General features: G+C 41.5%; 1 protein-coding gene across 1 annotated transcript; it reads right to left on the bottom strand.

The window, feature by feature from the left end:
- Positions 1–3,172: 3,172 nt before the first annotated feature.
- Positions 3,173–19,629, bottom strand: mst1rb (macrophage stimulating 1 receptor b). The gene is given in 22 exon segments (XM_053411389.1): positions 3,173–3,613; positions 3,615–3,660; positions 4,793–4,929; positions 5,858–6,023; positions 6,153–6,262; positions 6,365–6,546; positions 6,761–6,841; positions 6,965–7,180; positions 7,287–7,376; positions 7,563–7,716; positions 7,995–8,141; positions 8,392–8,610; positions 8,694–8,793; positions 8,994–9,173; positions 9,496–9,632; positions 9,769–9,904; positions 10,615–10,775; positions 10,873–11,043; positions 11,883–12,005; positions 12,098–12,274; positions 15,027–16,332; positions 19,433–19,629. Coding segments are annotated over 21 exon segments (4,125 nt in total). The 5' UTR covers positions 16,233–16,332; positions 19,433–19,629; the 3' UTR covers positions 3,173–3,427.
- Positions 19,630–23,803: the final 4,174 nt, after the last annotated feature.

Below are 23,803 nucleotides of genomic sequence, written 5' to 3'. Positions count from 1 at the left end.
CTCAAGTGCCATAATGGACAATTATTTAAAAATATATATATAAATCATACATTAAAATAATAAATAAAAGCATTTTATCTCTGCCAGTAAAAATCCATACGGATGCAAAAGAAAGGATGACGATTTTCTTCTCCACACAACTTCGACAAAGTCCAGAGCTTTAGGAATTTCCATAAAAACAAATAAGATCAAGCACATCACACCTGTTTTAATGTATTGACTCTGGCTTTCTGTCTGGAATTGATTGAACATTTTTATTGCTAGTACACAAATGGTTTAAATGTTTTAATACCTCAATACTTAGTCGACCATTTGTTCTCCCAGCTATTCCCTCTGGGCTGTGAAAACAACAGCAGTTAATGTAGCATATAATATTTAAGACATCTTTAAATTTTTAAGCATTTTATGGTTTTTATTGAACTTCATGGAAAATGCTTTGAGCTGTTACAACAATTAAATGTGCAAATAGTGCTCTCAACTATAAACTGTGAGGAGCATTGCCATGCTCATTAAGTGAGACCTACTTTAACCTAATTATTATTTGGTAGCAGTGTGTTGTGTATGGTCAAAGGAAATCATCTCAGCACACAGGAGGAAATAAAATGAAATCTAGCAAGAGGCGCTCAGGGCAAGGAGGACTGGATGAACCAATTAGGGCTGAAACCACTGCAAAAATATTTTCCTCTCCATGTCATCATTACAAAACATTAAGGTCCAAAGAATGTGTAGTTATATAATGTTGCATGACTTTTCTGTAGCATACATAAATAGTTTGATGCTGAAAGTGCAATGTTGTATTAATTGACCATATTCTCATTCCCTCATGTCCATTTTTAGTATGTTTACAGAACAGCCTGAGGATTGCACTGCAAACCTTCAGCTGAGATGTTGTTTAAAATATATGTCCCAAAGACTCTCAATACACTTTCCTGTAATGTCCCTGTGACACTTTTCGGCAGAGGATGGATGGACTGAAGATTAAATCATAAGGATAAGTGACTCAGACAGTATTCAGCGTGGATTTGTTGAGTTCATGAGGGTAATGTCAGCATCAAAAGATGAGCTTATTATGCTCAGTATGTCCAAAAAGACCTCTATTTCTTATCATTTGAGCTGTTTCCGGCTGTATATATGATAAGAGTCTACCGTCAGTGTTTCTATAAGGGTTTTCAAAGTAGGCCTCTTTTGCCAGATCCTACTGGAACAGAATCCAAGAGCCCCTAGTTCAGCTCCAGCACTTATTTATGTTTATTTGAGGGTCTGCCATCATCACATAGCAATGGAAATAATTAGCCTTCCACTTTCAGAAACTGTTGTTCAGGCGGCCAATCTCGCAGATTGCTTTTCCTCTCTCCAAACTTCAGCAGTCAAGCATTGGTTATTCATGTTCTGATGAGGCTGCCACATAACACATACAGCATACCGGCACACATAAATCACACACACTCCCTGCCTCATGATCAACCCGCATCGACTGCCTTATCGCTCTGTGCTTGTCTTGAAGTCCACACAAAGAATCACTACAGAGGACGGAAAGGAGAAGATGAATGTTAATGTCTGTGAGCTACACTTCAAAAGTGTGAGCCTGGCTCCCCTGAGCTCTACTGAGCTCTCCAGCCTTGAGATGGTCGCACAAGTGACAGGAGCAGTCTGCACCCTGTTCTATAGCCCACATAATACAACAGGGCCCAGGAGACACAGAGAGAAAGGGATGCAGAGGAAGAGGGGATTATCGCTGTCTTGACTCTACTGTGTATCCTGTGGGCTCTATCCTGCAAAACCTGGCCACACACACAAACACACACATTTGACAAGATAAGCTGGGCTCACTCTCTCTATATATCAAAGGCCCCACCACGCGGGGACTGACGTTTGTTCTTGGCAGCAAGAAAAAAGAGAAAACTTTATGATATGTTCCTCCCTCTGGTTTTATTTGACTCTGGTTTTTGTTGAGGGGGAAGTGCCCTTGTCATGTGTGCGACTGTGTGCAGCACTGGGAGTTGCCGTTGTCAGCTGGTGAGATTTTGTTTGGTCTATTTGACAGATTGTTTGTCTGTGTTGACTGTTTCTTCAGGTCATTTAATTGAAAAGGCAGTTATTTGCTCCTCACAGATGACTGAATGCAGGGCCGATGAGGGAGGAAAAGAGGGATGTTGGGACCATCTTCAGTAGCGGATCAGTGGGGCTGCTGGGAACTTTCAACCACCACTGACCTCTAGTGGAGATCCACAACACAGACGAGTGACACCAGTTCATTTACACAGCAGCTACAAAAAACCTGCTTGACTGTGAGACTGAAAATGGCGTATTAGTCTAAGTCCAAAGCATGAAAACCAATCTATAAACAAATAAATATTTTAATTCAACATACTCTCTCAAAGACATTGTGTCAGAAATACAATCGAGTGACAGCAGATTGGTTCCAGAACCTTGAGAAATGTGATCCAATATATATATATACAGAACAATCACTACACTTTAAGCAAATGTGAAATTAAGCAAATGTGAGGATGTCTTACCTAAACATATAAACACAAGGCCTATGCTACAGTAACAGTACACAAGGTTGTAGGTGGCAAAACAAAGCTAATGTGCCACTGGATTTTACTTCATCATATTTCTACTTCTTGTGTCTCTTCTCGACAACACTGTAACTAACACTGTTAGACTCGCACATGGAAGAACTGTCTGTACATTTATAAAGTTTACATTAATACCAGCTGGGTGAGAAACACCAGGAACACTAAGAACAGGTCAGACATGCACTAAGTAAGATGCAGTTGCCTGTTAAGCCCCAATTAGTCTGTCTTTATAGGCAAAATAGTATTTGAAACACGTACACGGTTTATCTGAAAAAATCTGTTAGCAAGCAAACCTGCAGGCAGATATATGAAATGCTAATGAGGTAATTAAGGGATAACAAGTGTTAGCCACAATACGTATTTTGTTTGAATAGCTAGGAAGCTAGAGGTATCATGATATTATCTTTTTTTCAAGTTAAATATAACGTGAATATTTTGTATATTTAAATGTCTATTTAAAACATATATGGTGGGGTGTAGCTCACCTGGTAGAGCGGCCGCCCCAACAAGGCAAGGCCTCAACCAGCAGAGGCATTTATGGATGTCTTCCCCCACTCCCCCCCCCCCCCCCCCCCCCCCTTTCACAAGCTAACTACTTTCCTATCCATTAAAGACAATAAAAAGCCCCAAAATATATATATATTTTAAAACATTTATGCTGAAATGCTGTTTTAAATTAATTGTTGACAAAGCATTTGTCCTCCAATATGGCTGCCTGAGCTTGTGCTAAGTCACCTGAGAGCAGCGTTCTACCAGACGTTCAGAATGTGCATAAGACACTGTCGAGACCTTGCAGAGTTTATTTTCTGCTCTTTCTTTTAGCACCAATACCAACTCAAAGCCAATCAGGAAGAGACTGAGCCGGAGTCTTCCATGTCTGTGGAGTCACATTCGTCAGCAGACTCTGTGAGGGCTGGGTAGGGCCGCGGCTGGTCCAGGTTGACGTAGGTGACGTTCAGACTGATGTAGTGTTCTCCCTCCAGGCCCGTCAAGATGGTGGAGACGGCCGTCACTAACGTGGCGAAGCTGGGCCCTCAGGTCTGGGTCGGGGTCCCAGCACTGGAGCATAATGCTATACCTGGAAAACACGGGCAGTCTGAGTAAGGAACAAATGAGCAACCTTCTCTATTTTATAGACTACTACAGATTTTCTTAACTCTTTACTTGGTGAAATAATGATCATCTAAAATGACTTTCATACTTAGTAACCATGTTGAAAATGAAAACAAAATAGGTCATGTTCCCTTTTAGCCGTGTTCAGGTGTTTTGATCTGTTTGAAGGCTACTGCTTCTAAAATAATAAATAATTATTTTATCTATTATTTGCATGGATTAAACAAACTAGACATAGATTGTTGATAAGTGAGTTTCAGAGGTGCTGGAGGGCCGATGTTATGTCCTTTGTCAGGCAGGCCGTTTCCCCCCATTAACTGTCTTTATGCCATTCCAGACAAACGATTAACCAGATGCTTTATTTAGACCCTGGTTCCTGTTTTGGAAACAAAACGAGTACCTGAAAAGGTTCCTACATTTGGGGTAAAGTTCCTGCACTGGAAACACTGCTAAAGTGGCTTCTTCCTCTTAACTATCAGCGACTATTCCTGGTGCTCTACATGGGTCTGTGTGTGACACCATGAGCCCTTAACCTGCATTGGATGGGATGTGTGTGACAAGGACTCAGTGAACAAGGTGTATGAATGGTTGATTTATTCTCTTAAGTTGGTGAGCAAGGGATTTATGTTGGCCTTTTGTTGTAAAGTCACTCCACTGTATGTGTGTGTGTGTGTGTGAGTGTGTGTGTGTGTGTGTGTGTGTGTGTGTGTGTGCGCGTGTGCGTGCGCGTGTGTGTGTGTGTGTGTGTGCTTGTGTGCCTGTGTGTGTGTAAAATAAGTCACCTCAGAGGAAGACATACACATTAACTCCCAGACAGCATTGCTCAACCATGTTGGGATAACAAGTAGTGGACAATTTTCGGTTTTCACACTACTGAGTGACCATTCAAATCTTGTTATTACTACTTGGACTTTGTGCTGTTAACTTTTAACTTTCTACTTTGTACATCTAGGTTCTTGGTATTGTGGTTATGTATTTTTGTAAGCCCTTAAAGTTATAGAGTTGCTGTATCCAAACTTAAAATCATCATCAAATTACAATCCCAGCTATTCTTTAGAGTCCATCGACAAGCGGACCAATATTTACGCTATACTTACAAAGGGTCAGGGCAGTACTGTGGCTGCGGTAGCCTCCTGCCCTTGAGCAAGTAATGTGTTATGTCATAGGGGTCCACCTCTGGGTAGGGACTCGCTCCTCTGGTCAGCATCTCCCACATCAGCACACCAAAAGACCACTGCATCAAGAGAGGTGGAAAGAAAAAAACACACAGACCGTTATTACCATCGAGTAGCTGTGGACTGGTCATGAGTTTGTGTCATGATTTGCCCATATTTAAATATAAAGCTTAAAAATGCCTATTTCAGTCACTCTGAAATGTTTATTACAGCAGCAGAACATAGTTGGAGCTTAGTGTCTCTGCTCCAACTTCATCACATCCCCAAATATGATTACATTACTATAATGGGAGGTTATGAGCAAATATCTTTATCCACCCTGTCAGAGCCGACATGTGAATGCTGGGATGATGGCTAAATGGAGATATCTCGAGCAAGGAAAAGACTACAGCCTTGGACGGACACACAATAAGGATAGTAATGAGACTGGCTATGTTTAGAAGGGTGGAACTCCAACAAATCTGTATAACCATACAGTTTCCTGTTTGGTGGTCTAAAGCAAACCAAAGATTTGGTGTGAAATAAGTTACCCATACACCAAACACATTTAGCTTGTGACCCCTCAAAACAAAGCTACATCTCCAATACCTCTAAAAAAAGCAACATGTATTTTTACTCCTCAACCACTGAACTGACATACGTTACTCTCTTTCCAGATCAGGCTAATTTTCACAATTCTATCAATTTTATTTAGTTTGAGACCTCACAATTTTATAGGGAGCAAACAAATGATTTCCAGAATACACTTTGTGACAGTGGGGAGGGATAAACGGAAGAAGCCTCCAACAAAACCAGACTCAGTGTGTGTGGCCATCTGCCTGGACTGGTTTGGGTGAGAGGAGAGAAACGTGGGAGAGGTGAGGTCGTGGGATAAAGGGGGGAGAGAACGGAAACTAGGAACTGTTGTCTGTTTTTCATTCCATACTTTCACAGTATTAAAATAAATAAATACAACCGATAACCATGTTTTGATCCTCACTCGCTCACCACATCTGACTTGGAGGTGAATTTCTGCGTCTGCAAACTCTCGATGGCCATCCACTTGACAGGCAGCTTGGCCTTCCTGTGGTCCTGAACACTGTAATACTCCTTGTCAAAAACATCTCTGGCCATACCAAAGTCTGCCACCTTCACTGTGTACGACTCGTCCAGCCTGAGGACAGAAAAAAGTAAGTGGATGTGATGACATTTTGTACAATGAAGCATCTCTCCACACAAAGATCAAAGAGTTATTTAGGCCTAATGCCAGTGAAGGAAGTCTCTGCATTTGTCAGTGACTCACATGCAGTTGCGTGCGGCGAGATCTCTATGTACAAATTTCTTCTGAGCCAAGTACTCCATCCCCTTTGTAACCTGCAGCCCGAAGCCAATCAAGTCCTTCACAGTGGGGTTCTGAACAAAACACACAACAAAGACACTGGATTAAAACAGTGGCAAATGTACTGTACATAAATTATATAATTAATTTCCACTGTTTTAACGCCGCTGTTGTACCCTCTTCTCGCAGCGTATGAAGTGGCGCAGGTCCCCGTGCTTCATGTACGGCAGCACCACCAGAGGGAGCCCTTCCTGTGGCAGGAGGATGCCCAGCAGAGACAGCACATTGCTGTGGTGGAAACCCTTCATTATGATGCCTTCCTTCAGAAACTGCTCCACCTCCTCCACATCTGTTATTCCTGAAGACACACAGACACACACACTTGAACATTCTGGACACACATCCGAAGGAAGAGGGACACTGAAGTCACAACTGTGGAAGTTCCGGAAGTTGCTTTTAAAGGTTCTCAGAGAGTATCAGAGATCCTGAGGCCATTTATTCTGCAGCAGAGGAACTGAAGAGAATTTATTGCGCATTCCTAATGCCCATAAATCAACTGGGTTATGACTCACTATTCAAGGACTTGACTGCACAGTGGATTTCTCTGTTGTTGAGGTCTGTGAAGTAGCCATGATAGACAGTGCCAAAATGACCTGTAGGAAAAACAACCAAGAATGAACGAGAAGAGGACTACGCCTTCTCTTTCGATGATACAGCTTTCGCAAGACTCCCCCATTAAGGTTTATATTTCAGAAAATTACAGAGGGTTATCTTACCCTTCCCTATGATCCTGTGGTGCTGCACAACCAGCATGTCGGCAGGAATGAGAACATCCTTCACCTCCTCCAGTAGCTCTGGCCTGAAACTGGAGATGGAGATTTTCTCTGAGGGCATGAGGGGAGTGAGAGCGGGATCGATGCTGCATGCAGCGTAGCCCAGCCTGGGGAACACCACCGGGCCCACCAGGCTGGAGGGAGAACTCTGGGACACTGCTGGCAAATGTCCAGAGAATGGAGTTTATAGATTGATGCCTGCATAGGAATGTGTGTCAGAAGCAAATTTGCTCTGCATTATTAAAGTGCATAGCTGTACAGTCACCTCTCCTGTAATCCCCCGCTGGTGACAGCTCTCCATTATTTGTTCCAGAGCGGTTAGCACTGTGGGCCAAACGCATCTCCACCAGGGAGGCTAAAACACATTTCACAACAAAAAAAATGTAATGATCAACCCCGGTGGTAGAACACCACCATCCTCTGCAACACTAGAGATGTTCTAGTTGAAATATTTGTGTCATTTATCTTAAATTCCAACCGGCAGCAGTTGTAAAAACAGGTTTGATCAATGTCCACGTAACCAAACCAGAGAGGAGCCCACCTTTCTTCTTCTTCCTCAAGTGTTTCATAACAACAAAGGCCAGTACAGCTCCAGCCACCAGAGCCGCCAGGATCCCCAGAACAATCCCCACCATGTAGTGGTTACTCACTCGCACCACTGTGCCGACGTTGTGGACCTGCCCGTTGATGGAGATCTAGAGAACAGACAACACATTACAGGATCACAAGATTTTTTCAAATGGCCCACTAACTTGGCTGTGACTGGCTATGTTTTGCTGTCACACATCAATCATCCGACGTGCTTTATGTAGGTTTACTCTGCCGCCAAACGTATTCCTATGGCTGCGTAACAGGTTAGTTGCAAGGTGTACTGGGAGTGATCACTGGCCAAGCGTGGGGACTGCACATCGTCCACATGCTGGATGTTGCACCCAGTCAGTTATTCATCATGTCCACCTCCAGCCTGACTCACCTTCACTGGCAGTCCCTCACTGGGGATGGTGATGTTTTTAGGGATCCTGCATGTGATCTCATTGTCCAGGACTTTGGCGTCACAATCAACGCCTGCCACCGTCATGATGATGGTCATACAGGAGCTCACCAGGTTCAGCTTTTGGTGCTTTGGACAGAGAGGGGGAATCAAGATGTGAGACATACAATCTGTTAATAACAAATATCTATTATAAATATTCTGTTACATTAGGGAATAGGCTACACTAGAACTTTTTTAAAGCAAGGACTTTTATTTATAGTGTTACATAATTTACTCTAAAATGCTTGTGTGCTTCCTCCACCACTGTAAATATTACAAATTCACACTTGTTTTGTCATTAATTCAAATGCAACCGCCCCCCATATCTATCTCTTACATGTAGTGACACTTCATCAAAGCCAGGGTACAAACTGAGCACGTTTCCTTCTGTTTCAATCGGGATGGGCTCGCCATAGGGGTGGTAGGAGAACTCTTTGTTCCACAGGCCCACCGCTCCGTCCATGTCAAAAGAAAGCTCTCCCTCCTCCGTCTCATCCCTGGGGAACAAGGGAGTGACGCACTCCATCCTTGTGGGCAAGGACTTGCCAATGCACTCCTGAAACACAACAGCCAGGTAGAACTCAAACTATCACTGATTCAAAATAGTGTTCCTATTGCACTTTAGGATCAACAATTTACCCTTGTCATAGGTTTCAGGTGGCTCTCATTGGGTTTAAAGCGGATGACGGTGCGATAAACAGAATCCAGGTTCTCCCCTTCAATGACGATCTTTGACCCCCTACAGTGGAGATAAATTACGTTTTTTATCCTGGCTGAGCAGAGGAAATAATTCTCTCCTACCACTGAGTAAGATCCACATTAAAATGAGAGTATGTCATCTTATGTCTGGATAAAATCAGTTGAATTACAGAGAAAACTCAAACTACATTTATCAGAAATGTCACAGGAACAAAAGTGCTGGATGTGTCAGTGATGTACCTGTCGAAGCTACAGTCGGGCAGGACAGCTGTAATCTTTGGGTTTTCTTTGTAGTAAAACACCTTTGTGGTGAGGACAGGAGACTTGTCGATGAAAACACTCAGGGGGACATCCCTCACCTCTGAGATGGGCTGGGACAGACAAATGATGGACGACACGTTGCCTTTTGGCTTAGTGACCCTGCAGAGAGACACAGGTATGTGAATTAGACACCTTGATAGGGAAAACTTCAGATCAAAAAGCTGCGAACTTAAAAGATTACAGTAATAAATAGTTCACGTCTGAGTCAGTCTCTGGATGCTGACACCTCTTGGCGGAGTTTCGCAAACCATGCTTCCATAATTATTCTACACAGGTTGGAACCTGCTTAATAAGTCATGACAACATTCTGAGCCTTAACTCCTCCTGATCTCCAGAAAGCAAAGAAACAACATGAGGCAGTATCAGAACAGTGTTTATAGGGTAAGATGGATGAATGAATATAAAACATGTATTTCCAGACCTCGTTATTGGACAGGCCACGTCATTGAGAGTGACTTTCCTGGTCTTTCCAGCATCCAAGTGAGGCCCAGTCACTGTGATGAGTGTGCCCCCAACACGAGGCCCATAGTTGGGCTGGATTTCTGTGATGTTAGGAATCTGGAGTAACATCAGAGTATGAAAGTATTTTCATAAAACAAAAAGATTCAAGAAAAAGTGTTTGAAAATGAAATGAAAATAACTTATGTCTTCAATTGGTATTGTCGTGCTGCGTATGAGAAAATGCCAAGATTACCACAAATGTGAACCCTGGCATTCCTGCTTTCCCATCAATAGAGTAGCGTCCCTCCACCTTGCCCTCGTGCACTTCCACTGTAATGTTGACTGGTTTGGACAGCTCAGTGGCCCCAGAGCGAATCTTACACACCAGACTGAAGAACAGCACAGAAAACACATGCGTCAGCATGTCCTCTGTATTTATAGTCACTGCAATAATTTGGTTAACAGGCTAAACTAGGATGCCCTATGAATTTTTAAAAAATAAAAAAATTAACAGCAACATGTTATTTCATTGCTTCGGTTGCTGTATTTTCCAGCTAAATTCCTTTTAATGATTAGCGCTTCTTCAGTTTCTATTATCTGGTGTGCCTTTTAAATAGTAACTTGCAGTTGATTTTCAGGAAATTATGAGCCAAGCTCCCTGAAATAATTCAAATTAATCTGCTAGAGATGATCACTTAAGCATTGTCATGGTTATTATGGCAACAAATGAATTTCCTATAAACCACATCCGTCCAGGCATTATATGGCATAAGAGTAGGACATTTTGACCACCTGTAAGAGGGCATCATAGCGCACACACATTAAAATGTCTTCATTATTTTGAAAAATTTAACAGTTGCATATTGTGAAAAGGGTTTGAAAATAAAATAGCTAATTAGCCTCAAAATGTCATATCACATTGCAAAAAATACATGGTTGGTTTTTCAATTTCTCAGAGGGCTTCTAGGAAAGAAATGAAGAGCACATAGTTTTGTTTTAACAGCACAAGATAATCCTAAAGGAGGATTTATTTTCACAAAGTAATTATAATATGAGCAGATTATACCAGACCAACAAGATCCAGTCCTTGGTCACTCACTGTGTGTTGTTGCTTTTGAGTGGAAGCACAGTGCAGGAGGCCTGTCCCAGTCGAACCTGATGTGTTCTGGAGGTGATGGCGGGTCTTAAGGGCGACTGGAACTCCCATCCACACACTGTTAGCTCTGTTTGACCATCGGGAGGAGCAGTCCGTGGAAAGAACTGCATCAATAAAGCAGAATGTACAGTACCACATTGAAATGAAATGTTTCTATGAGCTGGGGGATGCTCGTCTCCTGGATTACAGAACAAACCTCACCCCAGTGATTCCAGGTGGACAGGACTCGTTCCTCCAGCGGCTCTGGCACTCGCTCTCCCAGGAGCACACTCCAGAGCACCAGCCACAGCCCATAAATTTAGGGGCCGTCAGACACATGACGCAAGTCAGGAAGTGTTGACAGCCCGGCCCTCTCTGGGGCACCTGAAACATCTGAAGCAGAGTTAAGCATTTTTCAGGTTAAAAATCCACACTTAAAGAGAAAAAAAAACAGCTGCCCTGTGCTAGCTCATGTTAATGTCACTATTAATATATCGTACAGATGGTGATACTGGAATCTTTTCTTTAATTATGTATTTGTAATTCAGACAGATGATAACATCCTGAATATCAGATTTACATAAAACCCTCTAACATGCAAGAATAGAAAAATGAAGCTCATTTAAATCTAATTGATCAAGTTTCACTGAACTACTAAATAATTAATTTCCTTCCATGTAAATGGAAACATGGAAACTGAAACTGATCCTTCAGCATCCGTCTGTTTTACAGGTCACATTAACTGTTCCTGGTGCTGAAGAAACTCTTTGATAACAGAATAATTGAACTATTCAATTTGAATACAAATATGTGTTGAATCTTCTAACTACACAGCAACAGCATCAATGCAAAAAAGACACGTCAACCAGGCATCTTGTAAATGTATTACCACTGTTAATCTGCATAGAGGTTAGGTGTCCAAACCTCACTTACACAAGGTAATATTCCTAACATCCCACAGGAGTATGTTAAGAACGTGATTAGTGATCCAGTCTCTACACATAATATCCACTCTGCATAAAGTGTATTGAGCTTCTCTGGCCACTCATTGATCCTCAGGGTGACGGAGGGCTCAGATGCCTGCATGCAAGCAGGAAAACAACCGGGACAGGTCTCCAGAGCATCATAGGGTCAGGACGTGACTCAACTCACAACGTCACACTCTCAACTCATTTGTCATTGTAATGTGACCTGTTCTGTCCTGATTTAAATGCATGGGATTGCTGTGTTACCTTGTCTCCAACCACGAATAGAAGATAATCTGATGAGTAAACAGTAGCAATGGACGAGACTCTCCGGTTTTCCTCCAACGAATAATTGGCAAATATAATAGGACTGGATCTTGTCAGCACAAGCTGCCGACACAGACACAACAGATTATTAACAGCAGGTAATTTTCAAACACAACAGATAAAAAATCACAAATGTATTGATGCTTGCTGTAAACCTGTAGCAGGCGTCCAGTTGAGGTGCCAATATGGGCCACAGTCTTGTTTTCTATGGTAGTGACCAGCAGAGAGGTGAGCAGGACATTTGTCATCTGCCTGTTGAAGAGGTCCACTCTGTAGTAGGGCTTCGACACCATGGTGGGATGGTCTCTGCATGTGGCGTTGTTCTCCATGCTCTAGTAACATGGTCAAAGGCAGCAGAGGACCAGGAAGTAGAAAGGTATTATTAGACATGTTTATCTAGATTCAAAGTTGGTCTTCAAGAACAGGTTATGGCTTTAAATACAACAAAGCTTTAAGAAGATTGAGTTGTACAAGCTACTGTGTTGCTATAGTGTCAGGGTGTATACAATCTGTCATGTTTTAAGTAAAAAAAAAACATAATAATATATTTAACAATGTAATTAGAGGATGAACCCCTTGAAATGCACCATTTCAATTTCAGCGGGGTCCTCAACTAAAAAATATGAGTTAGAACCAAACCATGTCAACTTTAATCCATTTACTAGCTCTTCCTGTGGCTTTCATCAGTATTACACCGTCTTAAAAAGTCAATGATGTTTGCTCAGCTGTCGCTAAGAGTCAGACTAAGAGTTGCTGTCCCCGGCTCACTCATGACAACTGAAGAGCCTCCATCTGCAGCAGAAGGCCATGTCAAATGGTTGAAAGCCTCAGAGGAAAGACGTTGAGTGGGACTGATTTGATAACCATGTTTGTTCATGGTTTGTCATCATCCAATCATTTAAGTAATGCAGCTTCAGTTATTGTTCAGCTGCTCCTGGATCAGCCGGTAATATTTACAGATGTAGGGAGACACAGCTGCCGTTTTCTTTTGAGCACATGTTGTGAGCTGCCCTGGTCACCATGGGAACCATGAGAAAGGCAGTCTATGGCACACCAGAAGCACACAGTGAATATGTTATGATGATAAGATCATTTCATTATTTCAAGGCCGTGATGGATGATCCCGCTGTTGTTTGATTTAAGGGAGTATTTGTGTAAACACTGGTTTATTATATCCATAAGACTAAAATATAAAGCCAAAGAATAAACACGTTATGCTTGTTTTGTTGATAAAAGGAAATCCAATCCACTGAACATCCATGTCTCAATATTTGGATTAACCGTTAAAAAGTTTAAGTATCTGTGAGCCAGTGGTGATGTTGGCAGTGCAGTCGTCTTGTGTTGTTTTCAGAGAATGGAGGATTGGAGATGGTTGGATAGATACACTGAGAGCTTACTCAACATCCAGTCCTGCAGCCAAAAGCAACAAAAAGGCGGAAGCACAGAGTTCACTTGTCCAAGTAAAAAATAAACTGCTAAACTGCGTGTGTCCAGTCAAAACTTAATAAACTGCTAGTTTCAGCCTTCATCAGCTGTAAATTTATTGGCTGAAATCAAAAGTGGTGTTCATCTGTAAATGTTTCTTTCCCTGACGTGACTTCACAGCATTCTGTCTTACTCACAAACTCCATAACCTTGTCATAAATACAAAGACTCAAAACACAAACTGGGAATTTGTGGCTGCAGCTTCATCACCAGCTTCTCAATTCTGGGAATTTCTATATTTTTTCCACATGATGTGAGGACATGGCCTCTTGTTCTAAGCTATAGTTTGACCTTCAGAGGACTCACTTTACTCTCTGGAGTTTAATGAGAGGATTGATACCTTACTTGACTGTAGGAAAAATACTGGACTAGAGCAGTATGTAGTTAGCCTAGCGAAACAAAAATAAAGCTAGGAAACAGGGGGAAACAGATATCTCTGTTAAAGAGTACAAATCCATTTACCAGCACCTGTAAAGCACATTACTCAACTCATAGCATTGATTTAGTCTTCGCTGGTTGTTACCAATGTTACAGAGATGACCAAATAACTACAGTGTAACACTTAACTCCCCAAAACACATTATGAGCTTTAGCTGGGCTGAGGGGCGATTTGTGTTATTTATTTAAACAGAGCCTGTCTGACTGATGTATTTGTCTACAGTCTTTATGCAAAGCTGAGATAAGCTAGCTGTCTCATGGCTGCAGTTTAATATTTCCTTCACAGACGTGACAGTGTGCCTATCTTCTCATCTTTCTCTTGCCAAGAAAGCAAGAAGTGTTATTCCCAAAAAGCCAAGACAAATAAAATACAAAAAAGCTACTTACAAATAAAATCTCAAGGGGTTTTCCCTTTCACTTCTCACATCAAACAATAATCCACAGTCAGATATATCTTGGAAAACAATGAGGCACACAATAAAACACATAAAGCTGGAGGGTCTGAGTGCCACGTAACAAATCTCTTTACATTTCTAATTTTAATATTCATGTTTGACTCTGTCTGCGGCAGTGATGCAGATCAATCTGGTACTTAGACCGAAGTGTTGCTTTGTTTAAGGGTTTTACCTGATTTCATAACCGGATATTTCCCCATGACATGTCATTGTTGATTAGAAACATCCTTCCAGTAAACAACTGTAATTACATAATTTGTCATTTAATCCTTCCCTGTTCATTCAGACGATCTGATTTCATAAGGTCTCAGTGGTGTTGGATTGTTCATCATCTCCTCCAAGTTTGTGTATGTGATAAAAAAAAGTCAAGCTTTCACATGGTACGATTTTTTATAGGCCCGATCAAAATAAGTCAGTAAATAGTTTCATGATTGAGCGCAAAAAATGTTTGACGTTTTTTATGATTGCTGAGCTGTCAGTTTGATGGTCAGTGATAGTTATTGGGAATACATTCACTTACTCTTATTTCCACTCTCTAGATCCCTCCATGAAGTGAGTCACTGAATTCACTATTTCTGTCTCTTTTAAAACTGTACGTGTAAAAAAAATCTCACTCACAGCTCTTCCAGTGGAGGCAGACTTGAGACCATATTATTCACTTGCAATCTCTTGTAATGGCTGTGTGTTGGTGGACTGATACACTCACCTCATGTGGACAGCTCTCACAGGGCTGGAAGTGGCAGAGTCCTCTGGAAAGCTGCTCTGGTCCAGACGTACAGCAGTCATCCACCCCATACACGATTGCTTTGTTCAAGTTGTCCATTGGGAAGGCACACAGGGCCGAGTCATGCTCCGTGACCCCATTGTCATCAGTAACTGCAAAAACCCCATAAAGGATGTCATCCTCCTCCTCAGCGCCCAACTCCTCTGCCAGCTCCCTGCCTGCTTTGCCAAAATGCGCCGCCTGCACAACATTGTAAACAACATCCTTGTAGGGTTCACTGACTAAGTTCCTTCTTCTGCGTTTTGGCTCAAAGCGACACTCCAGGATCACCTCACGATACCTCTTCATTTCCCATTCATTCCGTGGTAGACGGCCTAGACGAGTCTGAAATGGGGATGAGTCCTGATCAGGGCTCTCTCTCTGGACAGAAAGGAAGTAGACAAACTCCTGGGTGAAAAAGCTGTAAACATATTCAATATGGTACGTCCTCCGGAGACCAGGAAGGACAGTCAGGCTACGTACGTCACTGTAGAAACCATCTTCTGTAGCCAGGGGTCGACGAACTGATATAGACTTCCTGCCATAACGCTGGGTCACACTGTCATTTACAGTGGTGGCAACGAAGAAGTAGACGGTTTGACCCTCTTCAACCATGGTGACTTTGGTTCCCAGAGGACTGGCCACACAGTCTGGACAGTAGGCAGCAGAGTTGGAATCCTCTCTGAACAAACACTTAGAGAGAGCCGGTGGCTCTCCACTTGAGTTCAGTTGGTGGAAATAGCACACACCATACTGAGAACTTCCACATGAATATAAATACATAAAGAGCGTATCCAACAACAAGATCTGATTGTTTGTGTCCTCAGGGAAGTTGGGATCTTTGTCAACTTTGCACAAATCACATATTTGACACTCTGGGCTTCCCGCCGGCCCAGTGTGGAGCTCCCACACCTTCTCCAAGCTTCTGTTCACAGCTTCGATCACATTCTTAGAGGCCACATACACCTCCTGGTAGAGGGAGTTGTTGACAATGTTCTGGATGGGGCCCCGGGCCTGGAAGAAGGGCATGGTGTAAACCACAGAGTAGTTGACCGGACTCTGGCCCAGTGAGGGACAGTTGGCCAAGGCCAAGGCCAGCAGAGTCTGGAGCCAGACACATGCCCCCCACTGTGCGGTCCAGTGGACCATCTCCACTCCGGGGTGCAAGGAGGCAACAGTACAGACGATGTTGGGTTACCTCCAGGTCTGAAGTCGAGACCCAATCATCTTTAACACCAGCAGACAATGCCTGAACGAGGGTAAATGAAGATTAAAAACAAAACTTTTGGTTATTCAGTCATAATGAAATTCATTATTTCATAACAAGTATGAAAAGACAGCATTCAAATTTATTTGGGAATATGAGAGCACTTTAATAAAAGTTCATTATTTTAGACAAGATACTCATTTGCTTTCTTGCTAAGAGTTATATGGAAACATCAACACCACTCTCGTATGTGTTTGGTTAACATGAACCTAAAGTCAGGAGACATCCTAACACAACGCCTGGGCAAAGGATACAAGCTAATCACGCTTTCACTATAGGTTACAAGAACACAGCTACCAGCACCTTGACACACTGAAAACTCTATCGCTCTAAAGAGCATAAAATGTAGCCTGATATTGAACGAAACAGTTGAATAATATACTTTGAAAATTTGAAGACTGAAATTCAGGGGCAAAAAATACAAATGCACAATTTCAACGTAAAAAATTCAGTGCTAGAAATTCAAAGAATATAAAATTTAAAAAATCTGATGAGACTGATTTACTTACATACCAATGGTCATGAACACAGAGATTTAGAATTTACTATTTTATGGACTGGGAAAAAACTTTGCATCCAACAATCTGATAACATAGATTTTATTTTGCCAATAAATCAACAGTTTTCTATATAAATGATTGTTTTCTATTTCATGATAAATCAAATAATCATTTTTGCTCTAAGTACTGGTTGATTTCTGGCTGTCTGATGTTAGGTGAGGTTTTATTAACATGTTTAAAATAAAAATGTAAAACATGTATCAGTAAAGAGAGACAATATGCAACAATAAACAACAATGCATCACTATAAAAAAATTGTATGAGACCAGAAAGAAAAATGTTATTCATGGGAAATATGCTAACTAATAGTGTGCATTATTTAAAAGTGAAGAAACATTAAAAACCCAAATGAGTCTTGTTCCTGTTGAATCCTGATGGATCTGAGGCGACAAACATCCTCATTGTGGTAGAGCCAGATGAGGATGAGAGAACATGTGGTCATAAAGATAAAAGCTTCCTCTGACTCACGACAGACGCTGAGAGAAAAATGTTTACATAATCAAAGATGGGTCAGTGTTTGTAGCAGACTGTGGATAAAACTATTTTTATTAGAACTTCCTGCCCCCGTCATAAATATCTGTCTGCTTATGTTTGTTCTGCTTAATCCGCCATCCCATCTTCTTTTCCAAAAATATGAGTCATTCTCTTTTAGGCAGGAACAAACCAACTCCATGGCTTTGGTTCAACAACTAATTGAAATTAAATAGAAACAAGATTTTTTTTTTCTGTACCTTCAAACTCTGAACAATAACCAACCAAATGGAACCACGTTTCAACCTCCGAGCTTTTTCTCCATCCAGAGCAGACATTTGTTTGGTGGATGATTAACCAGACACATCGCAGTCAGGCTGCATTCAAGTACCACTGGCCTCTCTGCTTTGCATTCCTGTCACAACCACTACGTGCCGTTCAGGGGGAAAGCTGTGTATGGACTGATGGTCATGAGGCGGCGTGTGCCTTCTTAGGACGAAGTGGAGGAACTAGTCATTGACTCATGCCGGAGAATTTCATCAACTCTGATTATTTGATTTAACAGAAGAGAAAAGTTCTTTTTGACACAAATTCTCTCAACAGAGCAGCACTTATGATGTGCATGTGGAAACGGTTGAAGTGTCTTGTGTTGTTGCATCAATTATTCATAGATGTTACATTTTAACATTTGCCGCTCCGTGTGAAACTGAGGTTGAGGTTAGAGGACATGTGTACACATAGTAATGGCACTGATTGACTTCGTTCACGTTCATGGTTAAAGCAAATGGTTGGAATTGAGTTTCCATTCGTTGTGCTGTCACACTGTTTACAGGCCGGTTCAGGACAAGTGTTAATTCTCTCTCAGGTGATTTTAAGTTGCAGCTACACTGGAAACGCAATATCAAACCAAATGTTACAATCAGTGTCATATTTTCATAATTTATCTTCTCTTTTGTGATTTTTTTTTAATTTATCTTATGTCAATAAGAATTAACAGTTTTTATTGTTTAAATAAACAATGCAAAGTAACCCCACAACAATGACATGTGGGACTGCTGTGAGAGGAGTGCAAACATTTACTTAAATGGATCAATGCCTTGCTCACTGGCACTTTGGCAGCAGGTAATGAGACTAAGAAAGAGCATTCGTCTCTCATTGATCAATGCACCGAGATCCACTGGGATTTTAAGATGCAAGCTGCTGTGCAAACAGTCAATAGTGAAAAACCATATTGTACCCGAGGGACACTTGTATTGATTCAGTGGCAGGTAATGAATGTGCAGAACCAGCAGAACCCGTCAGTGCGGACAGATGGTAGGTCTGCATTTACTTTATTTTATTGTTTGTAATCCTTGACCTTATATCTACAGTCTGCGATGAATCCGAGTGGTTGAACACGGTTCAAACCAAAATCAATTGTAACAACTGATGTTACACAGAAACAACATCGCTTTGAGTCTTTTTTTTAATCCTCAGTCTACATTCATGCTCCTGTACAGTCTGCTTTCAGTTCAGTGGAATCGTGCCAGCGCACACTGGCTCCAGTCCACATAGTAATATGTTATTTGACTCCAACAGCTGTACGAAACCGGAAAGGTTGGAAAACTCTTGCTCAGTGACATTTAGGTATGATAACAGCCAGGCAGAGCTGTCTATTACACTTACTGGCAGAAATGTACTCAAATGAATCCAATAAACATCTAATTGGAAATATACATTTTTAATGTAATATTGAATATTTTCGCTCGCATTATAAATGAAAAAGCCAATTAAACTGTCTATGACCTCCTTATAGCAGTGCTCATCATAGCTTTCTCACTGACATTCCATACATATTTAATTACAATCAACTCAACATCTCAGTTTACATTATATTTAAAGCGTTATTCCCAGTAACACATTAAACTTACCTGAGTGCATTTGAGGACATTTTAATTTCTCACAGTATGATTATGTGTGAAGCTCCCACAGACCGACTCAGCTCAGTCAGGAGTGTGTGGCACATCATGCCGGTGTGTGTGTGTGTCTGTGTGTGTTGTGTGAAATCTTACCTGTGCAGGTTAGAGACTGCGCTTCAGGGAAGTAACCCCTGACTCCTCTGTGCCCTGTAGAAGAGCGCAGGGATGATCGATCACTGATCACAGCAGATGTGACACGATTAAATGTGATCAAAGATTGAAAGCCCTGCCTCTCCTGACAGGAACACTGAGCCGGTGGAGGATCTGACCTCAGCTGCCGGTGTGACTGTCTCCTGCGCCTCAGCTCCTCCCCTCAGCTCCGCGCTGACGGATCACTGCTGCATCCAACCACAAACCCAATTAACCCGCATCGAGTTGCTGTACACACCTTCCACAGGAACGTACATTCAATTCAATTGCATCTGTATAGCGCCAAATCCGAACATGCATTATCTCACGGCACTTCTCACAGTAGAGTTTAGACCTGAAGATGGGCTTTAAAAGAGACACGAGTAAACACCGTGGCAACTGTGGAGAATGAGAAAAACTCCCTTTTACCTGTAAGAAACCTCGAGCAGAATCAGCACCAGCTAATAATAATAATAATTATATAATTATAATATTAACGTTAAAACTACTACTAGTAGCAAAAACAATAATAATAAATTATGCATATTTTTGTTTGTCCACCGGGGACCAATAAACGTTTTTTAAATTTGATTTAAAAAAAAAAAAAAAAAAAAAAAACACCAACGGGTCATCATGTTGTGAGCTTCACATAGGCTGAGCTTTGATGGACAGAGCCTCAGTTGACCTTCGGTGGCCGAACTGTAAATGCTGGACATCATGTCATCCTGGGAAACTATTGAAGATTCTTCTGCTGACTCAGGTAAGGTTCTGAAAACAGAGCAGCCATGCTAGCAGAAGAAGCTATTGTAATGTCTATTTCTGCTAGCATGGCTACTTCTTCTTCTTAGCTCAAGTGTTTTAGATTTGGCTGCAACACTGTTTACTCCTGAACCATCCCTTTAAATGTCCAGTGACACACAACAGCAGCTTGTGTGTCACCTTCTGCACTGACCTCATGTCCAAGAAAGAACTCATTGATTGTGACCTGAGGCCAACGAGCTGTTTTATTTACAGCATCAACATTATCTTGTCTGATGTGTTTACTGAAAACATAAATAACTTAAGTCATCAGGAGCTCAATACAATGTCGGTCAAATTTTTTGTCTTCACATTGTCTTAAAATGACAATGCAAAGACATGTAACTACTGTTGTGCGTATGTTCATATTGTGTTGACTGAATGAATCTCTCACACTGAAAACACCCACGTCACATATTCTGTCTCCACCATCTCTCTCCACAGTTTCACTGACAGCACCTGACGCTCAGGACTGCCTCACGATGCACAGCATCTCCTCGGATTCTGTGGAGGCTCTAGACTCCACAAGTTCCACCAGTGAACTGTCCTGGTTTTCTAACATGATAATATTGTCCAAAGACACCACCTGCTCGCCAACTTTCAATGAAACCAGTGAGGTGCTCTCCAAAGGGTCTGACCTGAAGATCAACTCCAGAGATACCTCGGTCTGGTCGTCTATCGGAGATGATGACACCAGTGAGGAAGTCTCCTGGAGGTCTGACGAGGCCTCAGACGTCAACGCTGCAGCCACAGCCTCTGACCTGACCATAGTGTCCACTGACACCACCTGCTCGCCACCTTTCAGTGACACCAGTGAGGAAGACTCCTGGAGTTCTGACTATGCTTCAGACAGGAAGAATTCGAAAATTCTTCTCATGCCTCATATGGTGCTGCTGTCGGCAAGTGGAGGACTGAAATATTTATTTATTTATTTATTGGTGGTTTTCTGTTTACATTGTACAAATATTTTTAGTACTCTTTACTACTTTTTTATACATTAAATGGTTTAAATACTTTTTTATACTGTGTAATACGCCTCCTGAGATCTGAGACTCTGTGTTTTTATAATGATGAGACACTGGACTGAAAATACAATTGATACATTTTATTTGCACACTGTAACAGACAACAATTATTCAAGACATAAAAATCCTTATAAATATTAAAAGTATTAAAATGTAGTGTGTTTATGTTCCTCTTGTAAATTGCAGGGAGGGGTTAAGTAATCCCGTTCCCCCTCGATCCACTTCACCTCTTATCTCTACGCTCCCCTCTGCTCTCTAACCTTCATCCCTTCCTCTCCTCAATCCTCCTTCTTCCAGCTCTCCATCCTTTTATCCTGATTCCCCTCCTGTCTCCCAGCTGCCTCCAATCCCTGTCTTCACTCAACCTTCTCTTTCCCTGAAGCAGAATTTTTTACTTTCTACTCCGCCTCCGCCTCTTTCCCTCACACGTCTTCATGCATCACACATTTTCAAGGAAGTGACCAATCATTCGTTCACAGCGTGACAAAACATGATTTGCCAACAAATAGTGGTCCAACATTAGAGCTCTCTCCGCTCGGCTGCAGCAGCGTAACTGTGAGTGTGTGTTGAGAACAGTGGGATTGAGAAACCAGTGCAAGAGAAACTCTTCTAAATTCTAAAGGTCAGTTTACTTATCATGGTGCAGACTGTGAAACAGCTGTAAAATGTCCTCTATGGCTCTGGAGGAGCTCACAGCTCTGACTAAACTTACCCAGATAATATCATTTGGGTTTTCAGTTGAATTGTTGGAGAAGGACTCAACTGTTTGATAACAGGTCACAACCGGGCCAAATAAATGTCTTCACTATATCGTTGGAAAGAGCCAAATCGGTTATTTTTGTTCAGACTACACTGAGAAATCTGAAGGTCTGGACCGAACAAGGCGTGATAGAGAGCTCCCTAAAACTCAAATGTCCAGTGTTGACCGTCCACAGCTGTCTACCGCAGATCTCAGACCTGACGGATTGAAACCCTATGATCCTTAAAATGCCAAATATGAGGCAGGAACCGACCTGTTTTACATTTTTGAGCAATGCATCATTATAAGTTTGCGATTTCAATTTCCTTCCAGCTGTTTTATTGTGAAGGGCTCTCTCCACAGCAGCAGACAACTAGTAAAATTTGAACGTCATATAAAGACCCTGCTTTTGCATGACTCTGTAACAACACAGCAAACAAGTGACTCTAAAGGCCTTTCTCCTTTATACTGATCTTTTTCTAACAAACAGTAAAACATGTTTGATATAATGTGAACATATCTTTGCCTTTGGAACATTTAGTTTTTAAATAAATATTGGGCGAGACAAACTCTCTCTTATTCCTCCTCCTCCTCCAATATAAATTCTGTGCCGTCAGCTTTACATTATTTATGTCTCTTTACCAGGTGTTTTAGGAGATAACCGGACCTTGTGTTGTATCTCGTGGTCACATATTTACCTTAACCCCCTTTTCTTCCATCCCTCCGCTGCTCCCTCTGTAATGTACGAAGTCCCTTCTGTTAATCCCTCTGGCTTCAGATACAGCCACTTGTGCACGCATCATATTTCCACTCCCTCTCTTTCATTAGTCTTTATCCTTCAATATTTCCCAACTGGAAATTTGCACGGTCCTGGTGCGCGTCACTTTTACAAACTGGTTGAATCATCTCTAGTGCCACACTGAACTGCTGAACATTTGTAGAATCGTCCATTTTTAAAGCAAGTCATTTCATTTTAAGTGTTTTCATGTGTTAACTCAAAATCTCACTTGCAGCATTTTCTTATTTTTTTATGTTTTGTCGTATTTGCATGTTTTTGTTAATCCAGCCTGCTGATGTTAAAGCTGATGGGGAAAAGATGCATTTTCGGTAGCAACATGTGCTGCGTCTTATTTTAGTGTAAACCTTTTTAAAAATGTGGAATATGGCCAAAATGGCCACTAAATGCAAAATAGCAGACTTCCTGTGGCGTTTTTCCCATTGCACCTGCAGACTTTTTTGATTGTCTGGTCATGATACACCTGTGTATTGATTTTTGTGAAGATCGATCAATGTGAACACGTTCAAGCCAATTCATTTGTCTGAATAATAACAATAATCCTTACAATAATTTCAATAGGGACTCACATCTGTCAGTGCCTGTCAGTGCTTGGGCCGTAGTAATAGCAATGATGACTCTTTTTTAATAAGCTGCATGATATATTTGTTTCTTCCCTGTACTCACTTACACTGTTTGTATCATGTAAGTGTACAGTGAACTTTGTGTTTAACCAACAGACCATCATTTTTGTCCGGGCCTGTATCTCCACAAACATGACACTCACACACGGGGAAAAAAATCTATATACACAAGTACAACCAAAATGTAGAATGTAGAACAATAAAGATAGGCTAAATAATAAATGTATTATTACACTGAGGGACCACAGGGTTATAAAAACAGGCACCTTTACAACCATTATACAAACTGCTATAGGACTAGTAAGTACTCTTAAGGTAAGGTAGTCTATGTTTAGAATCAAGCCCAACAAACAG

Source organism: Pleuronectes platessa, chromosome 2 (assembly GCF_947347685.1).
Source record: "Pleuronectes platessa chromosome 2, fPlePla1.1, whole genome shotgun sequence".
NCBI lineage: Eukaryota > Metazoa > Chordata > Actinopteri > Pleuronectiformes > Pleuronectidae > Pleuronectes > Pleuronectes platessa.
The sequence above is the reverse complement of the archived record's forward strand: the minus strand, read 5'-3'. Positions and strand labels throughout refer to the sequence as shown.